This window comes from Nycticebus coucang, chromosome 3 (genome assembly GCF_027406575.1).
Source record: "Nycticebus coucang isolate mNycCou1 chromosome 3, mNycCou1.pri, whole genome shotgun sequence".
Taxonomy (NCBI): Eukaryota; Metazoa; Chordata; class Mammalia; order Primates; family Lorisidae; genus Nycticebus; species Nycticebus coucang.
This window is the reverse complement of record NC_069782.1, coordinates 141,810,598-141,832,836: the sequence shown is the minus strand read 5'-3', so window position 1 is coordinate 141,832,836 and position 22,239 is coordinate 141,810,598. Positions and strand designations below refer to the sequence as shown.

At 42.4% G+C, this 22,239-nt stretch overlaps 1 protein-coding gene across 6 annotated transcripts in view; it reads right to left on the bottom strand.

The window, feature by feature from the left end:
- The window catches only part of VTI1A (vesicle transport through interaction with t-SNAREs 1A), a 456,166-nt gene that overhangs the window by 115,969 nt on the left and 317,958 nt on the right, over positions 1-22,239 (bottom strand). The window contains exon 9 of one of the 6 annotated variants that reach the window (XM_053583708.1): positions 7,608-8,161. The exons of the other annotated variants lie outside the window; for them this stretch is intronic. Coding sequence (XP_053439683.1) covers positions 8,149-8,161 — 13 coding nt within the window. The 3' untranslated portion in view covers positions 7,608-8,148. Of the gene's footprint in view, positions 1-7,607; positions 8,162-22,239 lie in introns of those variants that run through there. 6 annotated transcript variants of the gene reach the window in all.

The following is a 22,239-nucleotide window of genomic DNA, read 5'->3' as shown; positions in this document are numbered from 1 at the left end:
GTATTTGCTTTTTATTCTATTGCACAATATCTAATTACAGAGATCCTGATAAAATTATGCATTCCTCAGCACAAATTATGGTCATTCTCCAGGAGCCTTCATGTACATACTTTGTCAAATTTCATTAAAAAAAATCAGGGATGACTTTGCAGAGTCTAAGGGATAAGCAGTGCCTCCCCTAACCAGAGCCAGCCCTTTCCCAGATGGAACTGTCTCGAACCTTTAGTGTGGGCTGTAGGAATGTCCCAAGGTAAGAGGCAGCTCACTTAATTTATTCTCCTACAAAAGCATAGGTCAAAACTCTAAAGCCCTTTCTCCCACAGGACTGTTGCACAAGATGCATGTTTAAAAATCAGTCTCTGTTTCCTTCCCAAACACAATAATCAACTAGTAGCCTTCCAGTAGAACTGCTTTTCTCAGTTACAAAGACAGGCGACACTGCCTCTCCGTTCATCTCCACCTGCAGGCAACCGCTGCCCTAAGTTGATGGGCATGCTTCTGTTGCTGCTTTTACACTTTTACTACATATTTATGTAGCTATCAACATGCATAATGCTCCATACATAACTTCTGAAAATTATCTTTACAGTGCATATATGTGGATGTGCGATCATTTCTACTACATAGAATACTATGTATGTATTACATAGTAATACATCGTATGTATTCTACGATGCTGAACTTCCTGCTGACTTATGTTGCTTCTAAATTTCTGCTACCATGGGCACTCGGTAGTTCAGTGGTTAAGGCACGGGCCACATGCTCCAGGGCTGGTGGATTAGAACCGGGCCCAGGCCTGCTAAACAAACAAACAAACAAAAAAATAGCAGGGCATTGTGGCAGGCACCTGTAGTCCCTACTAGGAAGGCTGAGGCAAGAGAATTGCTTGAACCCAAGAGTTTGAGGTTGCTGTGAGCTATGATGCCATGTACTGAAGGTGACAAAGTGAGACTCTGTCTCAATTAAAAAAAAAAAAAATCTGCTACCCTAATGTTGCAATAAATGTCCTAGTATTTGGTCTCTTGTCAGTACCTGCAAAGATTTTTCTTGATGTCTTCAAACTGGATTATAGCTAAGTTTAAGAGAGTTGATTTCCAGATCCCTAACCTCCATACATACTTTGCTAACACCTTCTGAGACTATGCCTATGATCCAGGCATCTTGTAGTTTTTCTTTTCTTTCTTCTTTTTTTTTTGGCCGGGGCTGGGTTTGAACCCCCCACCTCCGGCATATGGGACTGGCGCCCTACTCCTTGAGCCACAGGCGCCGCCCTTCTTTTTTTTTTTTTAATATCTCCTGTCCTGATGTATAATAACCTCAACAGAGCCATATAGAGAGACAGTTGCTATAAGTAGCCAGTCCTTTAATCAAGGATCACAAATCTAGTCTGGGCTTTGAATTCTCATTCTTGTACATACATATTCCTATCAAGGGTGAAGCACAGTGTTCAGCCCATGTTGGGATGGTCAGAAAGCAGATCCTGCACATGTCAAGCGTGATGGTGCAAGTTTTGATAATCTTTGTCCATGACTTTACCTTTTCCATCCCCTAACTTATTTTCAAAGGATATCGTTCCCATGATAAAGTCTTATGAGGACAAAGCAAGAGAGTGTCAGGAAGAAGGACTGACGATGGCAGCACCTTACATCCCCCAGGTGCTAAATCACAGAGAGGCTTGAAGCTCGAGGCTCCACGTGTCTATCTAAGGCCTCTGTACTGGCGTCCTGCCTACCTTAGAATTAGAACAGAAATGACATGTTGTCCTTGGGACATGTAGTAACACACTTATTTAAACAGAAAAAAATGAAGCTGGACTTATTCTGGTAGAAAATAAGTCTACTTGGGTTGTTTTACTTGATAATGAAGATTGGTTGTACTAATTGAGTGTTTCCATAATTGGAGTAAGCTAAGTCCGTAACTCCAAGGTTTGATTAAGAATATATTTAAAGTATATAAGAGCATTTTCTAAAAAATATTCCATTGGCAGAGATGGCTTGATGCCAACAGCAGTTTGATTTTTCCCAACTCCTTCCAAGTATGTTTAAACAAGGTGCCTCAGAGCAAAAAAGAGTAGCAGGTGTCATTTGTGTGTGAAATGTCTGTACATGTGTGCATGTGTGCAGTCCTACAGGGCTGTATGACTTCTCACTTTCAGAACAAGTGATAAAGAACTTGCTGGGCAATCTCCCTGAATATCTCCTGTGGAATAAAAGTCTGGATGAAGTGTGATTGGCTCAGATAATATGATAATATGTATTACAGTAGATGAATCATCAGCCGTAAGAATGAAATACAGCTAATTTAAAGAGCTCTTTTATTGCTGCATACTGACGAGCTAACCACCTGGGGAAAGAGAGCAAAGCCTCTCTGGCAGTTGGTCTTCTCAGCCTAATTTTCAAATGTAACTCTAAACTGGATCACTGCATGGCTAACCGGACGTTGTTCATTTAGAATGAACCAGGGGAGGTCTGCCTGCTTGGGCGATGCTGCCCCGGGGCAGGCATGCCAGTGGCCCACAGGGGAAGGGGTGTCTTGGCAGGAATCCTAGTGCTCGTTGTACCATGGTTAGCTGAGTGACTTCCTCTCCCTGAGCCTCAGTTTCCCCATTATGAAATGAGGGGTTAGAGCACTCACCCCTGAGGTTTCCTCTCATCACTTTGGCCCATCACTTCCTCTTCATGTTGTTCAACAAGCCTCGGTCCAGGCACTTTCCCCAGGACCCTTGGTCTGGGCATTGCATTGCCACCGCCCCTCCAGCTGGGTCATTTCCCAGCATGGCTACCAACCCTGGGAACTTTTCAAAATTTTCTGAAGGGCACTGCTAAGTATAAATGGGAAACACACACGGAACCCTGTTTCAGCGCCAGGGATGCGGTGCCACACCTGAGTTTGCCCAAGGGAAGAAGCCACACTGCCTTGCTCTTCTTTGAGGGCTTCCTTCTCACAACCGGGCCCTCTGATCAGCGGTGCAGAAGCATCAAGCATATATCAAGACTTTTAGGGCCCAATCAATATTTCTGTTGCTCTCTGACCAACATTCTTATGTTTTATTCTAGGCACCCTAAGAGAAAAAAAGCCTTCGTCATGTGCCACTTACCAACATTTTGGTCAATATCATAAACCATAAGGTTATAATAGCACATTTTTACTCTACCCTTTCCATGTTTAGATACGTTTAGGCATATAAGTACTTATCATCGTGTCACAACTGCCTATAGATCTAGTACAACAACATGGCGATGCAGGATTGTAGCCTAGCAGTGAAGGCTATACCACACAGCGTAGGCGGGCAGGAGGCTAGACCACCTAGTTTGTGTAAGGACACTCCGTGATGTCCAGACAACAATGAAATTGCCTACAGAAGCATTTCTCAGATTGTATTCCCATTGTTAAGCTTGTATAGTGAATACGGATGTGGCAGATGATAAAAACAGCCCTTCCTTTTCTTTACACCCATTACAGAGTAACATTTTTTTTTTTTTTTGAGTTCTAAACAACTTTTATTACTAGACTAACACTGGTGAAGCTGTAGTTCCTTACACTGAAAGTGAGGGCCTTGATAACATTTTTTTTTTTCTTTGGCCGGGGCTGGGTTTGAACCCGCCACCTCTGGCATATGGGACCAGCGCCCTACTCCTTGAGCCACAGGCGCCACCCGAGAACATTTTCTTTTCTTCTTTTTTTTTTTTTTAGTAAAGTATCCCAAGAATGGAAGAAAAAGTACCCAATGTACACAGCCCTACTATGAAACTAATTTGTGACTCTCACATGAAAGCTATAACCCAGTTACAACTTAACAATAGGGGGAAGTGGGAAGGGGTGGGTGGGTAGAGGGAGGGGGATCGGTGGGATCGCACCTGTGGTGTATCTTACAGGGGTATTATACGCGAAGCTTGGTAAATGTAGAGTGTAAATGTTTTGGCACAGTAACTGAGATAACACCAGAAAGGCTATGTTAACCACTGTGATAAAAATGTGTCAAATGGTTTGTGAAGCGAGTGTATGATGACCCATGATCATATCAATGTATACAGTTATGATTTAATAAAAAAAAAAAAAAGAAAAAAAATACAGAGTAACATTTAAAGAACGCATCCCCCCTTTTATGGGAACTATTCAGAGGCAAAGTAGAGTCCTGAGTAGGGAGCCGGGAGAAGGATTCAGGCAGACTCCTCTGTGTTACTGTGGATAAACACGCAGGCCTCCAGGCCTGACTGCCCCCGTCACATCTGCCCCCACCACTGCTGGCTGTGTGGCTGGGCTGGGCAAAGGACTGAATCTCTTTCAGCCTCATTGTCTTCATCTGTAAATTGAAACAGCCCTATAGGATTCTTGTGAGGATTAAATGAGATAAGCAATGTAAACATACTTGGCCCAGGGACTGAAGGATAGTAAGAATGAGAATAGTATTATTAACACGTTTTCATCATGTAACCTTCTATTTCAGGCATATTAGAAAGTGCTTCCATTGACCTCTTTAGTGGGAAAATCTAGCAGATAAGAAGTCAAATCCATCAGTCATGAGAGCAGTCAACATTGAGTTTTCTTTCTCCCCAGGAATTTTTTCCATTTTAAAACGGGAAGCCAAGGCAAATTTACTTAGTTAATTTTGGCCTGAGAGGTTGCTCTCAGAGCCCTCAACATTTGCCTGTAAGGTCAGCCTTATCAGTTTGAGCTTGTTAGCGTGAAAAACTCCTTCCCTATCACTGCTTCTGCCACTTTCCTTATCCTGTCTTTCTTCTGGAACAAGTGGACTTGCAAGATACTTCACTCCCTGTTTTGGCAAACACACTTGGTTCTTGAGAGTGAGTTCCGCCCATGTGCACAGCTGTGGGCCAGGACACCAGAGACTTTATCAGACAGAAAGGCTTTCTCCTGCAGGTGCCGGGGTACTGGAAGCAGGGCCCCTGCTGACTGTTCCCCTTCTGATTAAGAGTGTCCCACCATTTCCGAACTGTGACTCTTTTGGACATCGGAATAAGCGTTAAGAGGACTGTACTATATTTATCAGTCCGTGGGGCAGACTGAGAAACATTCCCAGCTGGATGTGGAGAAACAATTTCTAGAACATGGGTGGAGTTGCGGCAGTTGAGTTTGCTTAGGACAGAACTATCCAGAATTCTCTGTCATGATAAAATTGATTTCAAACAGAAGTTAAATTCCAGAGTCTTAAAGGAAGATGGCTCAAGGTTGCTCAGAAACACAGCAACTGTGTTTTGAGATTTGGATGTCCACTGCTCATGTAGCAGATGCTGACCAATGGCTACATGCCAAGTGCTAAGCTGGGATAGGACAGGGGAAAGGTTTTATAAAATAAGACATGAATTCGCATAATTTAATAGAAAAGAACTTGGCTTCCGAAGACTGTGTTCAAAACCTTGCTCTGTCCCTTGCACCATGACCTTATACAAGTCTCCTACGCTAGCAATGAGGACTCTCAGCTCCCTTATGCCTTCAGGATCAGCCCTTTACTTGTCTGGGCTCCTTCCAAGGCTCTGGAAGAAGCCCTAGCAATATGTACACTTGGCCAAATATCTTTGTAAAAATTGTGAAAATAAAATATATGAACCACAATGAATTGTTACCACCATTCTATTCCAATTCCCCTTTGAGTTGGACGGTGCTGGTGTGGCTGAGGGCATTCTGGGAAGGTTGAGTGAGTGATAATTTATTTTAGCTATCATGGGCTACACGCATGTGTATGTATACTTGGTTGCTCCCCTGTCTGGTTAAATTTCTAGTAGCTGTCTTAGGCTAGAAATGGTCAGCTCAGCTTGTGCTGGGACGCGAAGGTGCAGGGCCAGAGGTCCGACTGTGACTGGAACATGGCTTGCACTTCCTGCACTGGAAGCATGTGTGTGCTGCAGAAAGTAAAAAAAGGTTTGGAGGCAGAAACAAGACTGTGGGGAAAAAACAATTCCAAACCCTACAGCTCAGAGATGAAAAATGTAAGAGACGTTTTTATTTGACAATCTTAAAAACTTATATGACATTACTAATATTGAACTATGGAGCAAAAAAAAAAAGCTTTTAAAACTCTTAATAATAAAAAGCAAGTTTTGACCAACTATGTTAGAAGAAAAATGTTAAGTGTTTTCCTATTCTCCATAAACTATCACAAGATAATTGATACACGAAGAAATAGCACAAGATTATACAATAAAAATATGGAGAAAAATTATTATAAATTTGTATCAATGAGTTAATTAATAAAACAGTGTCACTTTTCTGGACTTTGTAGTGTCTATAGTATTTGCCTGCTTTATAAAATGAGTTGTTGTCCTTTCTTTTCTTGACCTAAAGAGACATTAACTGTCACCCCTAACTTTGAATTTAACCTGTCGGGGGGTACCCCAAGCTGCATACAGATGCACCAGGCCCCACCCAGCCCCGGCCCGGCCCTGGAGAGCTCAGTTTCCGGTGAGGACGAAATGAATTGTGTAAAGTCTTCTGCAGCGTGGCTGGCTGTGGTAAGAGCTCTGTCGAGGAGGGGGGCCGGCACATAGTCAAGGAACAAAGCAGGAAACTGCAACAGTAGAGATGGGGCAAGCAGTGGAGAGCTGGGAAGGAAAGTGGCTCGGAATACGGTTCTTAGCCTTCAGCAGCGTCACCAAGCAGAGCAGGTGGCCCAGCTCACATGACAGGAGAGAACACGGAAACACTGGGTGCCAGAAGTTGAGTGAGATGATGACAAAAAAAAATCACAAACAGGGGAATGTTGGGCTCTGTGCCTGACCCCTGTGACCTCCTGTAACCTTTCCCGCAAACTCATGAGATGGGGCCGTGGCAGCTCTTGCCACCCCTGCCCCAAACTTGGGTCCAGGTATGTTCAAGAACTGAGAACTTTGGGGATTTCAAGAAGAGAATTCAAAGCATGTGTCTGTGTTCCACACTACCTCTGGAAGAATCGGGGGGCAGTACCTCATAATCACACACTAATATTTCTGCAATGAATTCCCTTTCACCTTTAAGCCAGATTTAACTGGAATCAGTTTTATCCAAGTGGTTGTGGCAACAGAGCAGAGGCTGAATCAGAAGGAGCTGAGAATACAGGCAGAGAAGCCAATTCTGAGGCTAAGCTTTCAGCATACTTAACAGGGGACATGAGCTGGGTGTTGGTTTCCTCCTTGATGTGCCAGGGGCATTTGTGTACCTGCTATGCGCCTGCTAAACCAAAACTGCTGTTTGGGTAGATGGGAAATAATTGAATACTGGCAATTTCTTATTGTTCAACTATTTGGACTATTAAAAAATACAAACCAACACAGGAAAAATACATTCTCTCTCTCTAAAGATACCATCCCTCTTCCCTCTCACAGGAAGGTCCCAATAATTTGATGTGGGTTTCTCCAAGGTGCTGCCACTTGGTCTTATAAGCATCCCCTTAGGTTGAACAGATGCTTCGCTTGTATCTGTAATATATTAATTCTCAAACTTACGCTGGGAATAAAAGTGTTCATTATATTATTTCCTATATTTTTATTTCTAACACATTTGATTAAAATGTATATAACAGAGATACCTTAAAACATTAAGAGGTTTCTCTCTTAAGAGAGAAAACTGAGAAGCAGCAAAAATTTCTCTCATTGTTCCACTGGGGTGGGAAGTTCATGAAATTTGGGTTTGCCATGTGGAGCTTAAATCCAAACCTCAGGAGACTAACCTTCCACAAGCAGAGGGGTTGGGCATGAAAAATCTCCCCCTGGCTCCTGAGTGAATCTAACAGGGCTCCAACCAGCTGGGGAGGAAGTGAAACAAGTGAAGGATGTTGTCGTTAATAGTTAATGGTTACTGAGTATCGACAACCTGCCACGAGAAACCACATTGCAGGAGGGATTAGCCAGGTCCTCGCCCAAGTCCACAGCCAGCCAGAAAGTCAAAGGCAGTCCTTTTGTTATGAGTGCCTACAGACGTCTGAGTGAAATAATGAAATAAATAAAAAGATTACTGCATGAGTCATCTCTGCAAAGTAGTAAACATTTTCAGGCTGACGCGTTTCATCTTTTGTAAGAGTTAATGTGAATGAAGACGATTTATAATGGGTCTGCACACTGTTTCAGGGAGCATTCACGGACTTTGATGGTGAGATGGTACATTTAACCTCTGAGTCCTAATGAGGTTCTGTTTTCCAGATGAGCTCAGGGCTTGTCATATTCTAGACCTGGAAAGCATAAATGGTATTATCTTTGTATATACAAATAAAAATCAATTCATTTCCCAAATGTTTAACTCATTCAGGAAGACACACACACACACACACACACACAGATAGATCCCAGCTAAATCAACAACATTAGCAAATCTCGTCTTGCTTATCAAATCCGGATATATTAGGTTAAATAAAGGTGCTTAACTTATACATGTACAAATAAACAGTTATTTCCCTAAATAGCATTTTGATTTATCATCTGAAACTGCATTTCCTGTTCATTTATAATAGCTGTTTGTAACTCTCCCCTTAAACAGAAGTAATACATCTGTAAAACAAAGCTATAATAAATGATATTCTCTAAAATACAGACGGACTGCATTTTCTTCTTGTGAAAATGATCATGGAGCAGAAATGCTTTCTGAAAACCTTTGCTCTATCATAGTTTTGAAGGAATACCAAAGGCTGTATTTTCTTACAGCTATCCTGTAAAGAGATGAATACAAAACACTGGACTTAACCAAGCCAGTTAGCAGCCTCTATTCCTGGACTAGTTCAAGCCATTTGGGGAACATGTCTTCTCAGATCCATTTGTCTGCTTCACAATAGTAGAGGGAAAAATTAGTTTGGGGTTTCCTATGCCCTGGAAATACAACCAACCACACCACCAAGCAAAGTTTCAGGCTCCCCTAGCAACTCTCCAATAATCTGAACTGGCTATGAAGGTTGGGGTGCTGAGGTTTCTGTATCACGCTGTTGACTTAATGCATGTCACACCTAAAATCAGGATTGCTTTAGCTGAGAAAGCAAGTCATTTCTAGGTGTGCATTTATAAGGGCAGAAGTCAAGGCAACTGTGCAAACCACTTGTCAACTTATTTAGAGGAAATTGTGTAATCAACTTAACATACCAGTTAGCCTTTACCTGCGAGGTCAAGCTCAGAGTTGCTGTCAGTCACCACCCTAGCCTATTAATCACTCTGTAGGAAATTCCACATTTTGCTTTAGATCAAACTATAGAAAGTAGAATGCAAACAAAATCTAGAGAGGATTTCCTATTCATTTCTTTGTTTCCCTTGACTTGCCTAATGTTTCATGATTTAAATTTTGTTTTTACTTGCTTGCTATAGAATTTAAAATAGGTTCAAGATGATCTGTTTCAATGTACATTGCTAAAGGGATTTTTATCTCACAAAGGTAAAAAAAATCTAGATATTTGATGGCTGGGTACCAACTTACTGCTGTAGATTCCAAATAGATACAGAAAGTGTTGACACTGTCAAACAAGTAACAGATCTTTCATTCCAGGAAAAAAAAAAAAAAAAAGGATGTAAGTTATTAAATTTAAAACCATTTCCTTTTTTTTATGCTGCCAAAAAAGTTTAGATATATAATTTTTGAAGATATTCTAATTTTAGGGGTGTGTGTGTGTGTGCATAAAAAATCACCTTCAAAAAAGGTTTTATCTGAAAATGTCTTCATTATGCCTTCATCTTTAAACAGCTTTATTGAGGTAGAATTTATATATACCATGCAATCCAGCCATTTAAATTGTAAAATTTAATGACTTTAAATGGATAAGTATTTCACTCCTTTTCATGGCTGAATAATATATCACATTTTATTTATCCATTTATTAACTGATGGACATTTGGGTTATATCACTTTTTAACTATCATCAATAACCCTGCTATGAATGTTCACATAGTTTCTGTGCAGACATGTTTTCCTTTGTCTGGAGTATAGATAGGAGGAGTGGAAATGCTGGGTCATATGGTAACTTCGTGGTTTAACATTTTAAGGAGCTGCTACATTGTTTTCCAAAGTGGATACTCCATTTAATATTCTCATTGGTGGCCTATAAGGGTTCCGATTTCTCCACACCCGTGTCAACACTTGTTATTGTCTTTTTTATTTTAGCCACCTTAGTTGGGAAGTGTTCTCTCACTATTGCTCAAATATCTTTTAAAGAAAATGTTAACAGGAAGCTTTCTGCATTGTTTCCCCAGGGCGAGTATTGTGAATACCAATCAATTTATGGTTGTGATATCCTGTGGTTTCCAGCAGACAGAATGAAAAAGAATGAAGGAAACATAGTCCACCTATACAAGAAGACAGCTCATAGGCTTGGGATAGTTGGGGTCTTATCTTAAATCTATAATACTCTGAATTTCTACACACTGAAAAACAAAAAAAGACAAAATCATTCCCAAAAGGCATTTAAAGCTACAATTTTGTTGTTTGGCTTTTTCTTTGCAAAAGAAGAACAAACTCATTCTTGTGACGTGTAATTTTAAAAATGATTACTTTTTCTTCTGAACCGCCCTTTGTAACTACTGTTCTTTTTGAGTAGCTGCTACGCTTATGTTTCCACTTTCTGGGGGCCTTGGCCCCAACAACAAGAAAGATAATCCTCCTTTGTGGACATTCCCACAGTTAACTCCACACACATCTGGATGGCAGTTCAATAGTCTACTGTTATTTAAACAATTTGTAACCACACACACTATGTGTCAACCACCCAGCCAGGGTGGATGGCTTTTCAGTACTCCGTGGCATGCAGCATGTACAATTTACAAATAAAATAAAAGTCCACAGCAGAGATAATGGCACATTCTTCATCGAATGACTGAGTGAAAAGAGTGTCTCTGTTAAAATACAAGAAATCACTTGTTATTTTGATGGTAAATGAAAAGAGGTTCGGAAAACCATATTTCATCTGTTAAGTCTTTTAACATGGGAAAATCCCGTATCTGTAGCATTGAAGGATCTGTGGCCGCATGTTTCTTTAAGCCAGGCTTGAAGCAGAGGTGGCATCGGCAGGTACCAGATGCAGCTGACCAAATTCAACAGGCTTATCCCTCTAAGTCAGGGGTCCTCAAAAACTTGTTCCGCTTTGTTTTTTTTACTTCAAAATAAGGTATGTGCAGTGTGCATAGGAATTTGTTCATAGTTTTTTTAAAACTACAGTCCAGCCCTCCAACGGTCTGAGGGACAGTAAACTGGCCCCCTGTTTAAAAAGTTTGAGGACCCCTGCAAAATGCAGAAGACGACATCCTTGCCTGGCAGATTGTTTTTCTCATTACTGTCAGCTAGGAGGATGTGGGGAGGAAGGAGTTGGGTTCAACCCCCCAAGTGGCTGATTAACAGTTTTGGAAACAAAGGGCTTAATAAGGCCAGAGGAAGTGAAGCTGAGCTTGTCCTGAGAAAAAAGCACTGGGGACAGGCTCTCCACACACACAAGTGTGACAAGGTGGCAGAAACAGCACGCTGACCAGTAGCCCTCGTGGGACAGGGAGGTGTTGGGAAACGTGGCCAGGGTGCAGCTGTGCAGCATTCCACCTGCCTTGTCTGACTGGCAGTGTGATGGCCTCTGACCTTGAGGGCTGCATGCATCACAGGGAATCTGGAGCCTGTTTGGAGCAAATGCAGGCTGGGAATGTGTTAGGGCCTCACTGTGGGATCATTCAGTTAGATCATTGCTGAATTCCATGAGATTCAGGGACCAGATGATAAAGTATTTCTTACTCACAAGGGCTCTCTCCACCAGGTTTTCCTACTGGCTTTTTGCCCACAACACCATAACTTGACTCTTGGGTTCTGCTGAAAGCTTCTTAATAGAGGACAGCCCTGATTCCAAGGTAAACACAGTTCTGTCATATTGTAAACTCAACAACCTTGTAAGAAAATAACCATTAAGTTCCAGGTGGCTCACAAGAGGAAGAAACTGTCATTGCTTAATCAGACTGTATTGAGGAGAAAAGATTAATTGCACATTGAACTTTACATGTCTTGATTTCTCTCCATCTACAAAACATCCTTAACTATTTCAATGTCCAGTCATTTCTTTTCCAATGCACCAGGCATTCGTGGAGGACCTATTATGTGTCAAGAACTGTGCTGAATGCTGGAGATACAAAGCAAGGGCAAATACAATCCCTACCCTCAAAGATCTCATCGCCTCAGAGGACAGCAAGTCAGTACAAAGTAATCTAAAACATAAATTGATAAATGTGGTATAGAGAAGAGTGAGGGGGACCAGAGGAAGAATGGTCACTCTTCCTGGGGGATTGGAAGATTAGGAAGTAACACCTAAGCTGGGTCCTCCCTGCAAGATGCAAGGGCTCTACATAAATGAGGAGCTCGTGGGGAGCGAGAACATCAGGGAACTGGCCAGTGACTGCTCTACAGTACATGTGGCCTAACGGTGGCATCCCCATAAGATGACTCGGACTACCTAGAAACCAGGAGAGGAACCCAAATGCCCTTCCCACACTGGGTTTCCATTTGCTCAGTAGTTGATAAAGTTAAGAGCTAGATGGTAATGCAGTGAATAGTCCAAACTCCATTAACTCAACAAGAGACTAGCTTTTTTTTTTTTTTTTTTTTTTGAGATAGTCTCACTCAGTTGCCCTGGGATTGAGTGCCATGGTATCATAGCTCACAGCAACCTCAAATTCCTGGGCTCAAGTGACCCTCCTGCCTCAGCCTCCTGAGCAGCTAGGACTATAGGCACCTGCCACAACACCAAGCTATTTTTAGAGATGCGATCTGGCTCTTGCTCAGGCTGGTCTCGAACTCCTGAAGTCAAGTAATCCACCCACCTTGATCTCCCAGAGTGCTAGGATTACAGGTATGAGCCACTGCGCCTAGCCCTAAAACACTAGTTTTAATCTCTGGATATGTGTAGCCTTGCTTGCTTGCTCTCACACTTGTTGGAAGGGACACATTCTGTAGCTCAGCTGTCAAACCAAGGATAAGCAGAGAAAGGAGAGAAAACTGCAAGAAAAATGACTCAGCAACAGAAAATCTCCAGAAGTTATGTTCTGAAAGGAAAGGTGGCCACAGACAGTTTTAATTTGCCAGCTCACTGTTGGTCCCAGTGACCTTGACAGCCCTCGTCACACGGATGCAGTGCACTTGTTCTATTTTTGAGGTACCACTGTGTTTCACACATAGAGGCTTTGCCTTAAGATCACAGAGCTGAATTAAGACCTTACATGCTGTCCCTGCCATCCCCTGGGAATTCAGGCTTCGTGAAGACCTCTGTCTAAGGTGTCCTAGGGAACAGGGATGGGGAAGAGACTTTCAAAATTCAGCTGTATTATTTTGCTAGAACATTTTCATTCACTTCATTTTGATCTTTCTTTTTTTTTAGTTATGTCCTATGAGACAAAATGAATAATCTACATCTCACTGAAATTTGTCATTTAAAAAACAATTGTCAACGATTTATCAGGTTTCTCACTTGATCGTTAAAGAATTATAGAGTTTTGGGACGGGAAGGGACCAGATAAGTCATCTAGAGCCATACATAGCACACTGGATGCCTGTGTCCCCTTTGACAGCAACCTGGCCAAGTATTCGGGTACTAGATGTATAAATACTTCCACCGGCATCATCTATTTCTATTCCTTTCCCATTCAGGGAAGTTCTTTCAGTGAGAAAACTCCTCATTTTAAAGCACAATATGTGTTCAAGTACTATCCACCTGTTGGTCCTGGGTCAAGCTTTGGGGGCCAAAAACAGGTGTTAATTGTTCTTTCACAGAACAACCCCTTGTGAAAGTTGAAGAGAACTCATTCTGTAGCGCTTCACACCATCTCTTGTCTCTGAATGTACCCCAGTTTGTATAGGTGTTTCCAATTTTGGAATGTAGAACAGGCTTTGGTTTCTTATCAAAGGAGCTGTTTTTAGAGCCATGCCTTTCCTAGCATCCAATTTCTGTCTTAACTCCGCTGCTTGTCCCAACCAATAAAACTTCATTCCTCCCTTTAGTCCAGTCATCTGTCCATCCATCCATTCACCCACCCACTCGTCCATGCAACTTCCCAGGTGTTGGACAGTATTCTGGGGCCTGGGCTAAGAGTAGTGAACACGACAGTAAGTGCCTGGCCTACAGCCTCGCAGCGACATCGCCTCATAATTAAATAAAGGAGGAGAGAAGAAATACAAGATGCGAGTAAGGTGGGAGGGAAAGTCTCCTTGACAGGAAACTGGAACCTGAAGGAAAAGGAGGAGGCAGCCAAGTAAAGGTCTGGGGGAAGAACATCCCAGGAAAATAAATACGTATACTTTTCTTCAGTTTAAAAAATATATGTTACGTGCATTTAAATTTCACCACTCAGAATAGAGTCCTTTGTAAATTCTACTTTACCTGTCTGTAGCAATGCCAAATCAAATTCCTTGATCCTCGCCTCTCCGCAGTCCATGAACAGGTTGCTTTTCTCCAGAATTTTCATTAAAGAAGGTCTTGTGGCACCTGGAAGTGCCATAGGGGACCCAAGACCAGACTGACACGGTATTAATTTCAACTAAGTCGCGGGTTCCTGAATAGTCAGGGAAGAACAGGATATTTAAACCAAAAGCCAATTCACATAATGCAAGAGCAGGCTTTGTGTGTTCTAACCAATTAAACCTCCACGAGTTTTTAACAGCTTTGTTTATGAAGCCCATATTGAAAATTAAATGTTTATTACAATTTTTTGAAGGTGAGGTATAGAACTTGGCAAAGCATTGATGAGTAACTTGTGGATGGCTGGTGTAAGGAAACCAGTTTTGAACCCAGCTGTAAACAATGCTTGAGCCGTGTGTTTCAGCTATTTGTAGGCTTCGGGCTTGCCAATTTGTAATTAGTTGCAGATTTTCAATTACTTCTCAGCAAACAAAATAGTTTTATTTGTGTTGTTTACTTGGCATTTAATTTAAAAAGAATCCAATTGATTGTTTCTAAAGAAAGATGAATTTAGAGGGTTGGGATAAAATAAATAGATAAATGTTTGAGTAGCCCTACATCTGTATTTTTGTTTTGAGTAAAACAAGTGTATAAAACTTGGCCTAAATTCAGCCAACTCTATCACACAATCTTAAAATGCCTCCCGTGCAATTTGTCAAAAAAAAAAAAAACACCAAAAAAAAAAAAAACAGATTTTTGGCAACTGCATATAAAACTCTTGAGATTTGTAATGAGGAGCATAATCAGAGGGAGGAAAAAAAGCAAAGTTGCATTTTCTGCGAATTGAGACTGGTAAACCACTGTGGGTAACTTTAAATTCAATACAAGATAAACTGAATTATTATTTTCAATGTTAGTCCTTGTTACTTTGTTTCTGCCTGGTTCTTTGGGTTCGTATAGACTCCTAGTTTTTTCCTTGAATAAGAAAATTCAAATCATTCAAGCAAATATTGAGGATTTACACAACGGTTGGTGGGAGAGATACTAAAATAAGTCAAGATTTCTGCCCTCCTGAAGCTCAGAGTTTCGTGGGGAAAGGACAGAATTTTGTTAAGAACCCTTATCACATATTGCCTACGACAAGTGCTCTGATAGATAAAATGTGGGAATTAAAGAAAAAGGAGGAATTCATTCTGACTCTGTGAGAAGGTAAAAATGCAATAGATTGCAAAGGAGAAATGGATTCCTGCAACTGGGGAGAGAGAAAGAACATTTTAGGGAAGGGAGCAGGACACCTAAAGGGATGCAAGAGTGAGTGTGTGCCACGGGACAGAGACCTAAGGCCAGTCTACTGTGGCTGGAGCAGACACAGCGTCCAGCGAGGCAGGGGAGGAACTGATGGTGGACAGTGGCTGGCCTTGGCCTGCATGGGAAGGAGTTGAGGTGATGAGGAGACGCTGCAGAGCCCTGAGCAGGGCAGTGACACGGCCAGGGCGGTCTGTCCTTCAGGAAGACCAGCTGGGGAATGAACGGTGTCTGAAAGCAGCAGGTGCAGCAAGAACGTAAATGAGAGCTTTGCGGAAGGTATTTCAGGAGTGACAGCCACAGGACTTAGAAACAACGAGAAGCAGGAATGAGAGCTTTGCGGAAGGTATTTCAGGAGTGACAGCCACAGGACTTAGAAACAATGAGATAGCAGGAATGAGAGGAGAGGAGAGCAGGGGGCTAAGCTGGCTTTCCATGGACAGCGAGGGATTATAAAGATGGTGAACATAAGAAGACGAATAACCTTGACAGGATAAATAATAAACACACCTACACCAGAACATTCCATAGTAAAACATCAAGGCAAACCTCAATATACATACAGATGCACTAAAGGAAAGTAGCCAGTCACGAAGGGCCACCTATTATATTAACTACTGATATGGAAAGTCCAGGATGGGCAATCCACATGGATAGAACGTAGGGGGAAGGACAGCAACGACCGGACGGGTCTGGGGAGCTTTCAGGGTGATGACAATATTTTGTAACTAGCGTTAATGGCTATATAACATTGTAAATACTCTGAATGGCTTTGAGAGGTAGTCTTTAAAATGGTTAATGTTATGTCATAAAAAAACCAGCAAAAACAAGCCAAACCCCAAAGTAAAAACAATAAAATGCCAAACACATGGCAGCCCAAAGGACCTTGCATTCCACCACTGAACATGCCAAGAATCTCCTCTTATCCCCAAATGATACCAATGCAGAAGGAAATATCATGGAAAGCATGTCACTGCCCCTTCACTGGGTGGCCCCCAGGGGACGGACACTGGAAGGTGTGTCAGGGCCCCTTCACTGGGCGGCCCCCAGGGGACAGACACTGGAAGGTGTGTCAGGGCCCCTTCACTGAGTGGCCCCCAGGGGACGGACACTGGAAGGTGTGTCAGGGCCCCTTCACTGGACGGCCCCCAGGGGACAGACACTGGAAGGTGTGTCAGGGCCCCTTCACTGGACGGCCCCCAGGGGATGGACACTGGAAGGTGTGTCAAGGCCCCTTCACTGAGCGGCCCCCAGGGGACGGACACTGGAAGGTGTGTCAGGGCCCCTTCACTGGACGGCCCCCAGGGGACAGACACTGGAAGGTGTGTCAGGGTTCTTTCACTGGGCAGCCCCCAGGGGACAGACACTGGAAGGAGTGGCAGGGCCCCTTCACTGGACGGCCCCAGGGGATGGACACTGGAAGGTGTGTCAGGGCCCCTTCACTGAGTGGCCCCCAGGGGACGGACACTGGAATGTGTGTCAGGGTTCCTTCACTGGGCGGCCCCCAGGGGACAGACACTGGAAGGTGTGTCAGGGTTCTTTCACTGGGCAGCCCCCAGGGGACAGACACTGGAAGGAGTGGCAGGGCCCCTTCACTGGACGGCCCCAGGGGATGGACAGTGGCAGGCGTGTCAGGGCCCCTTCACTGGACGGCCCCCAGGGGACGGACACACTCCTTCTCACCTGCTGTTATGCTTGTTTTCCTTATCAGGCCTGGGCTGACAGCCTTGGTAGTGTTTTAATTGGCAAGAACCTTATTCTTTGCAGGTATATTGTCTACTTGGGGTCCATGCACCTTTACGATGTTGAACTCCGGCTGACCTACTAATAGGAGTGGTCCATCTGTCATGTGGAGACACACGGGGCAGGGAGGGGAAAAGCAGCCAAGTGCACAGGGAGGGGGGTCTGCTGGTCAGGAAATAGTAAGGGAACTTTCTGCTGTTCATGCTGGTCATCAGCAGGCCAGGAGGAATAAAAGGCTCCCTGATGCTCAGTGCATCATCAGGAAGATTAATTAACGTTTGCAAAGGCCACACACAATGTGAACGGCCCAGTAATGGATCTCCAAAAGCTGGAGTCCCCGTTTTCCAGAAGGTCATGAAACAAGGAGTGGAAAATATTCCCTAGAAAACAGAGCTGGATGACCTCGGCCATGAAGAACATTGCAAAGAAACGACTGGGCTTGTCTGGGATTCTCTTCATTCTCAAGTTGAATCTGATCTGACAGATGTGGTGAGTAATTAAACCCTTGTCCATTCATAGTCTGAATGCTTGCACTGCACAGAGAATGGGGCAGGGGTAATGAGAGGCACAGCCCCTCCGGGACCATTCAGGAGTGCTCAAATTTGCATGGTCACATGAACTCGAAGGAAGTGGATTATGCTGGTCTGGCCAGGAAGTGGGGACCGCCAGAGCAGTCTGTTTTGCATAAATCCTAGGGCTGGAAGGCTCAGAGGCTTACGGGCTCCCATAGGAGGCCAGATGTAGCTGCCTTTCCTCCAATCCAGCACATCTCTGCAGCTACATGTCATCAAAGTAGTTTAACTTGTGATGTCATCTGCTCAAAAGTTCCATCGATATGTACTGCTAAGATTCCAAAAAACGTGGTATTTTACAAGTGCTATACACTCTCATAGTGAATGGATTCTTTTAATTACCTTAGGAAAAGAAAAAGGTGATTCTATAAAGAGTAATGCATTTTATTATGATTACTGCTGTCAAATAATTTTGAATTGTGTGACAAGGTGCTTAAGTAAAGAATTGTTTGTGGCTTTAAAAATAGTTAATGCCTCTCAAAAAAGGATTACTTTCCTTTTAAGTTTCAAATGAAGGCTACCAATTAATTAATCCATTTACATAAAAATGTCTTGGATCAGCTACCTACAAAGATAAAGGATGAAATCTATCCTCTAATTGGAAAAAGAAAAACTGCTATAAAGTATGTGGAATAAACTTACAGAAGTAATCCACCAAAAGCAAATAGAAGTCATTAATTAAAATCTAAAATGTCAAGAATTTAATTTTATTCTATGTAATATTAAACATACCGGTGATGTCATGTGCTTTATCTGAATAATTTTCCTTAAAGAGGCCTTCCTATCACACTGTTCTATGCAATTTTCTTACTGGAAGTCATGCAAAATTACACAATGGTTTCGAGAGATTTTCCCTTTAGTTTTTTTCCCCCTACATGTAGCTAATTTCATGTTACCTCCCAGATTAACAGACATCAGTCAACCAAACATGATGACAGCATTCCAGCTTTTGCTCCCTTCAATTCTGAACCAGTCCCACTCTTGATGCAAACAGTCATTACACACCCAGAAGGGAACAAAGAAGGCAGATATTTACTAGTGAAAAACTGAAGTTCCTTAATCACTTTAATATATATAATCACATGGAAATTATACATTACTCAGACTAATTATATATAATTTCTTGGCATTAAGTATAAATTATTCAGACTATATCAAGAGAAAAAAATAAAAAAAGATTCTTCTTTATAGCAGAATTTTCATTGTAAAATATATCTCACAGCAAATCCCATCTTTTGAGGATCTCAAGTTTTGATAAGTTTGGTTTTCCAAGCTGAGAAAGTGGGTTGAAATGGGTCTTTTTATGAACACTTACTGGGTTTATTGACATACCAAGATGAAAAGTGGAAACGGAAAAAGAGAAAGGAGGTGAGGAGATGAAGAAAAAAGGAAAAAGAGGGAATAAAGAATGAGAAGGAAAGGGAAATTGAGGCTTAAGACAAAAACAAACTCTGATGGTACATGATGTAATAAATAAGAAAAAGAAAAGTTTGGTCTCAGCGACTGGTAAGAGATGAACCACCAGTGTCAACAGGCACCTGTCAAAGGGACTCCATGTGTCAGTGAAGTGGCAGGAAGTGACACTTAGGCATGCCGTCTCCACACCCTCCCTCGCTTTAAACGAATTTAAAGGTCGCTCTCAGTTAGTCTTCTGGACTGACAGGTTCCAGACACAAGGCGACTATCACTTGGCTGGGACCTGTCTACCAAGGTGTGCTGAAAGCGAGAATCCTCAGTAAACCCCAGAAGACACGTTCTCACAGTGGGAATGGGAAACCCAAGTTCTAGCAAAGTCCTTAAGGGTGCAGAAAGAGGAGGGTTGCAGGACAGAGGAAAGCTCTGGTTTGCTGCAGCTCTGATCTTTCTCCTTTACAGGAGAAAGTGTGTTCCCTTCTGGGTGGTAGCTCATTTCCACCTTTAAAGTAAACCAGGATTGTTCACGTGTCCTTCTAAGCAGCTCAACATGACTTGCACAAAACGCCAGCATAACTTTCATGCTGTTTTGCTGAGAAGTACGCCCTTTTTTACTGCCAGGGTGACTCAGGTCCAGAGAATCTAAATAACTCATTCCAGGTGATGCTTCTGGAGAGAGGATTTGAGGTCAGCATGACCAGTCTTTGGCTTTGGAACTTTCTAGAGAGTATCAGGTTTGCTACCCACACAGAGGGCTGGGGGAACACTCCACAGTCACAAGCAGACATGACTTCAGCAGTACCACTGCGGCCCTGAATAGGCACAAGTCCCTTTTCCTATGTTTTTGCAGAGGTTACCCAAGGGTGCCCAGCCTAATTTAAAACAGCGTCAGAGCACTGACCTGACAGTATTTGAATTGCCTCACATCTCATCAATGGCAAAGACCTCACCACGGAAGGTGCTGATGCTTCACCGCTTGTGCCTTGTGAGAGTCCTTGGAAGTGCTCAATCATTTTGTTACTTCTCTTGCCTATTTTAAATGTGCTCAATTTCATGGAGATAAAGGCTTCCTAAGATTCTGCACAGAGCTATAACTTCTTAACCTAATGGAGTATTAGTTTAACTGTAAAAATTGAGACAACAATTTCTATCTCTTGGGATGGCTGATAATTAAAAGGAGGCACATTGGCCCTAAAAAAGGCCCACTATCAGTGGTCATTTCGTAATTAATATCACAGAAAAAGAAGTTTAAGTTGTTTCAGTCTATGAAACAGCTTTATTTTCCTATTTTTCTTCCCAGAGATGTACACTGTTCAGGCCTGTTTGCATTCTTTTTGGTTTTTGTTGCTATCGACACATTATTTAAACAGTGTTAAGAAAGTCAATTCAAGAGAAACATACACTTCTCGTTACTGACCTCTTTAAGTGACACCTTTTTTCATTAATTATTACCTTTCAGCGATCATGCTGTGGTCAATTTCCACTCCCTCTGATGGCCTGTGTGAGTTCTACAGTAAACCTTTCTAGTCAAGGAGCAAAGCTGCCTCTCCTTTAGGAAAAACCCCAAACCAACCAAACTAAAAAACCTACAGGGCATCGCCATTGTCAAGGCTGAGAAGTTAGACCTGGTTCTGACAGCAGCACGGCCACTTATGAGAGATGTGATCTGAGGCAGTTGTTTCCTTCCTCATGAAACTGAATAATAAAAACATTGATCAGTTAGGGCTATTATGAAGATTTAAAAAAATCACTAACATGAAGTGCTTTGCCCCATGCCTGGTACACATAACAGTTACCATAACCATGTTACTATCAATAAACATAAAACTCCCGTGCAGGAGTCAGGGTATCGGCGCACTGAACATCTGCTGTTAGATATTGTTGGAGAACACCGGGGGTAACTGGAGCCCTGAAGGATGATTCTCTTTCTTTTTTTCCATTTCAGGAAATTCGCTTATGAAAATCGTCATTAAGCTGAACCCTTTGTGCTATGTGTGTTTAAAAAATGTGGTGGTGACACTTAAGGTTATCAGGCTTTTTTAATGTCTCTTTTTTGAAGAGACAAAGGTCGCATCAGACTTCAGCTATTGTGCATTTTCAGGGCCACATACTGTCGACAAGCTCCTATATCCCCGTTGCCTCTCATGCATGGTAAGTAGGACATTTTCCCTTTCTTTTTATGAGGTAGGGCAAATGGGTTGTGCTGTTCAAAAAGGATATTAGCAAAGTTATTTTCACAAAATTTCTACTCACTTAGTTCTTGGTAAACATGAACCAGTTGTCACTCTTGCAACACACCCCACACACCCTCCTCTACATTGATTTTGCCAGTTGAGATATTCTTCGTTTTTCTTCTCTTTTAGCAGATCATGTTTCTGATTATACTTAATTAAAAAAAATGAAAATAAAGAAGGAAATCTGTCTCTTTATGCAGGGACTGGCTCCACAGAACCTGGGAAGTTGTCCTAAGGTAAAGTCCCTTTCTTTACTCAGTGACTCTTGAGTTCGCAACTGTGCCCCCAGGAGCCAGCTGTACCAGGGATGTCACAGATACAGGGCGCTGTGGCACAGAAGCCCCCGAGAGGACTGTGGGATGCTGTGAGGTAGAATGGACTCTGGGGGCCATGCGGATGAGGGATGGCAAGGTCCAGAGTCATTTCCTCTTTAGGGCGGTTAGTGCTTAGCTTGTCAGGAGTCTTGAGAGCTAAGGTGCTAAAGACAAGATTTTCAAAGAACAGACTGTATCCGTTCTAGATCCTCAAGGAAGAGAGAAAAAGATGACAGATAGGGGTGGGAGAAGGAAAAACTGGGCACAGAATGCCCTACTATGTTTTTTTTTTTGCCTTTCATATATGAAATCTTTTTCTGCAATTAAATTATTTT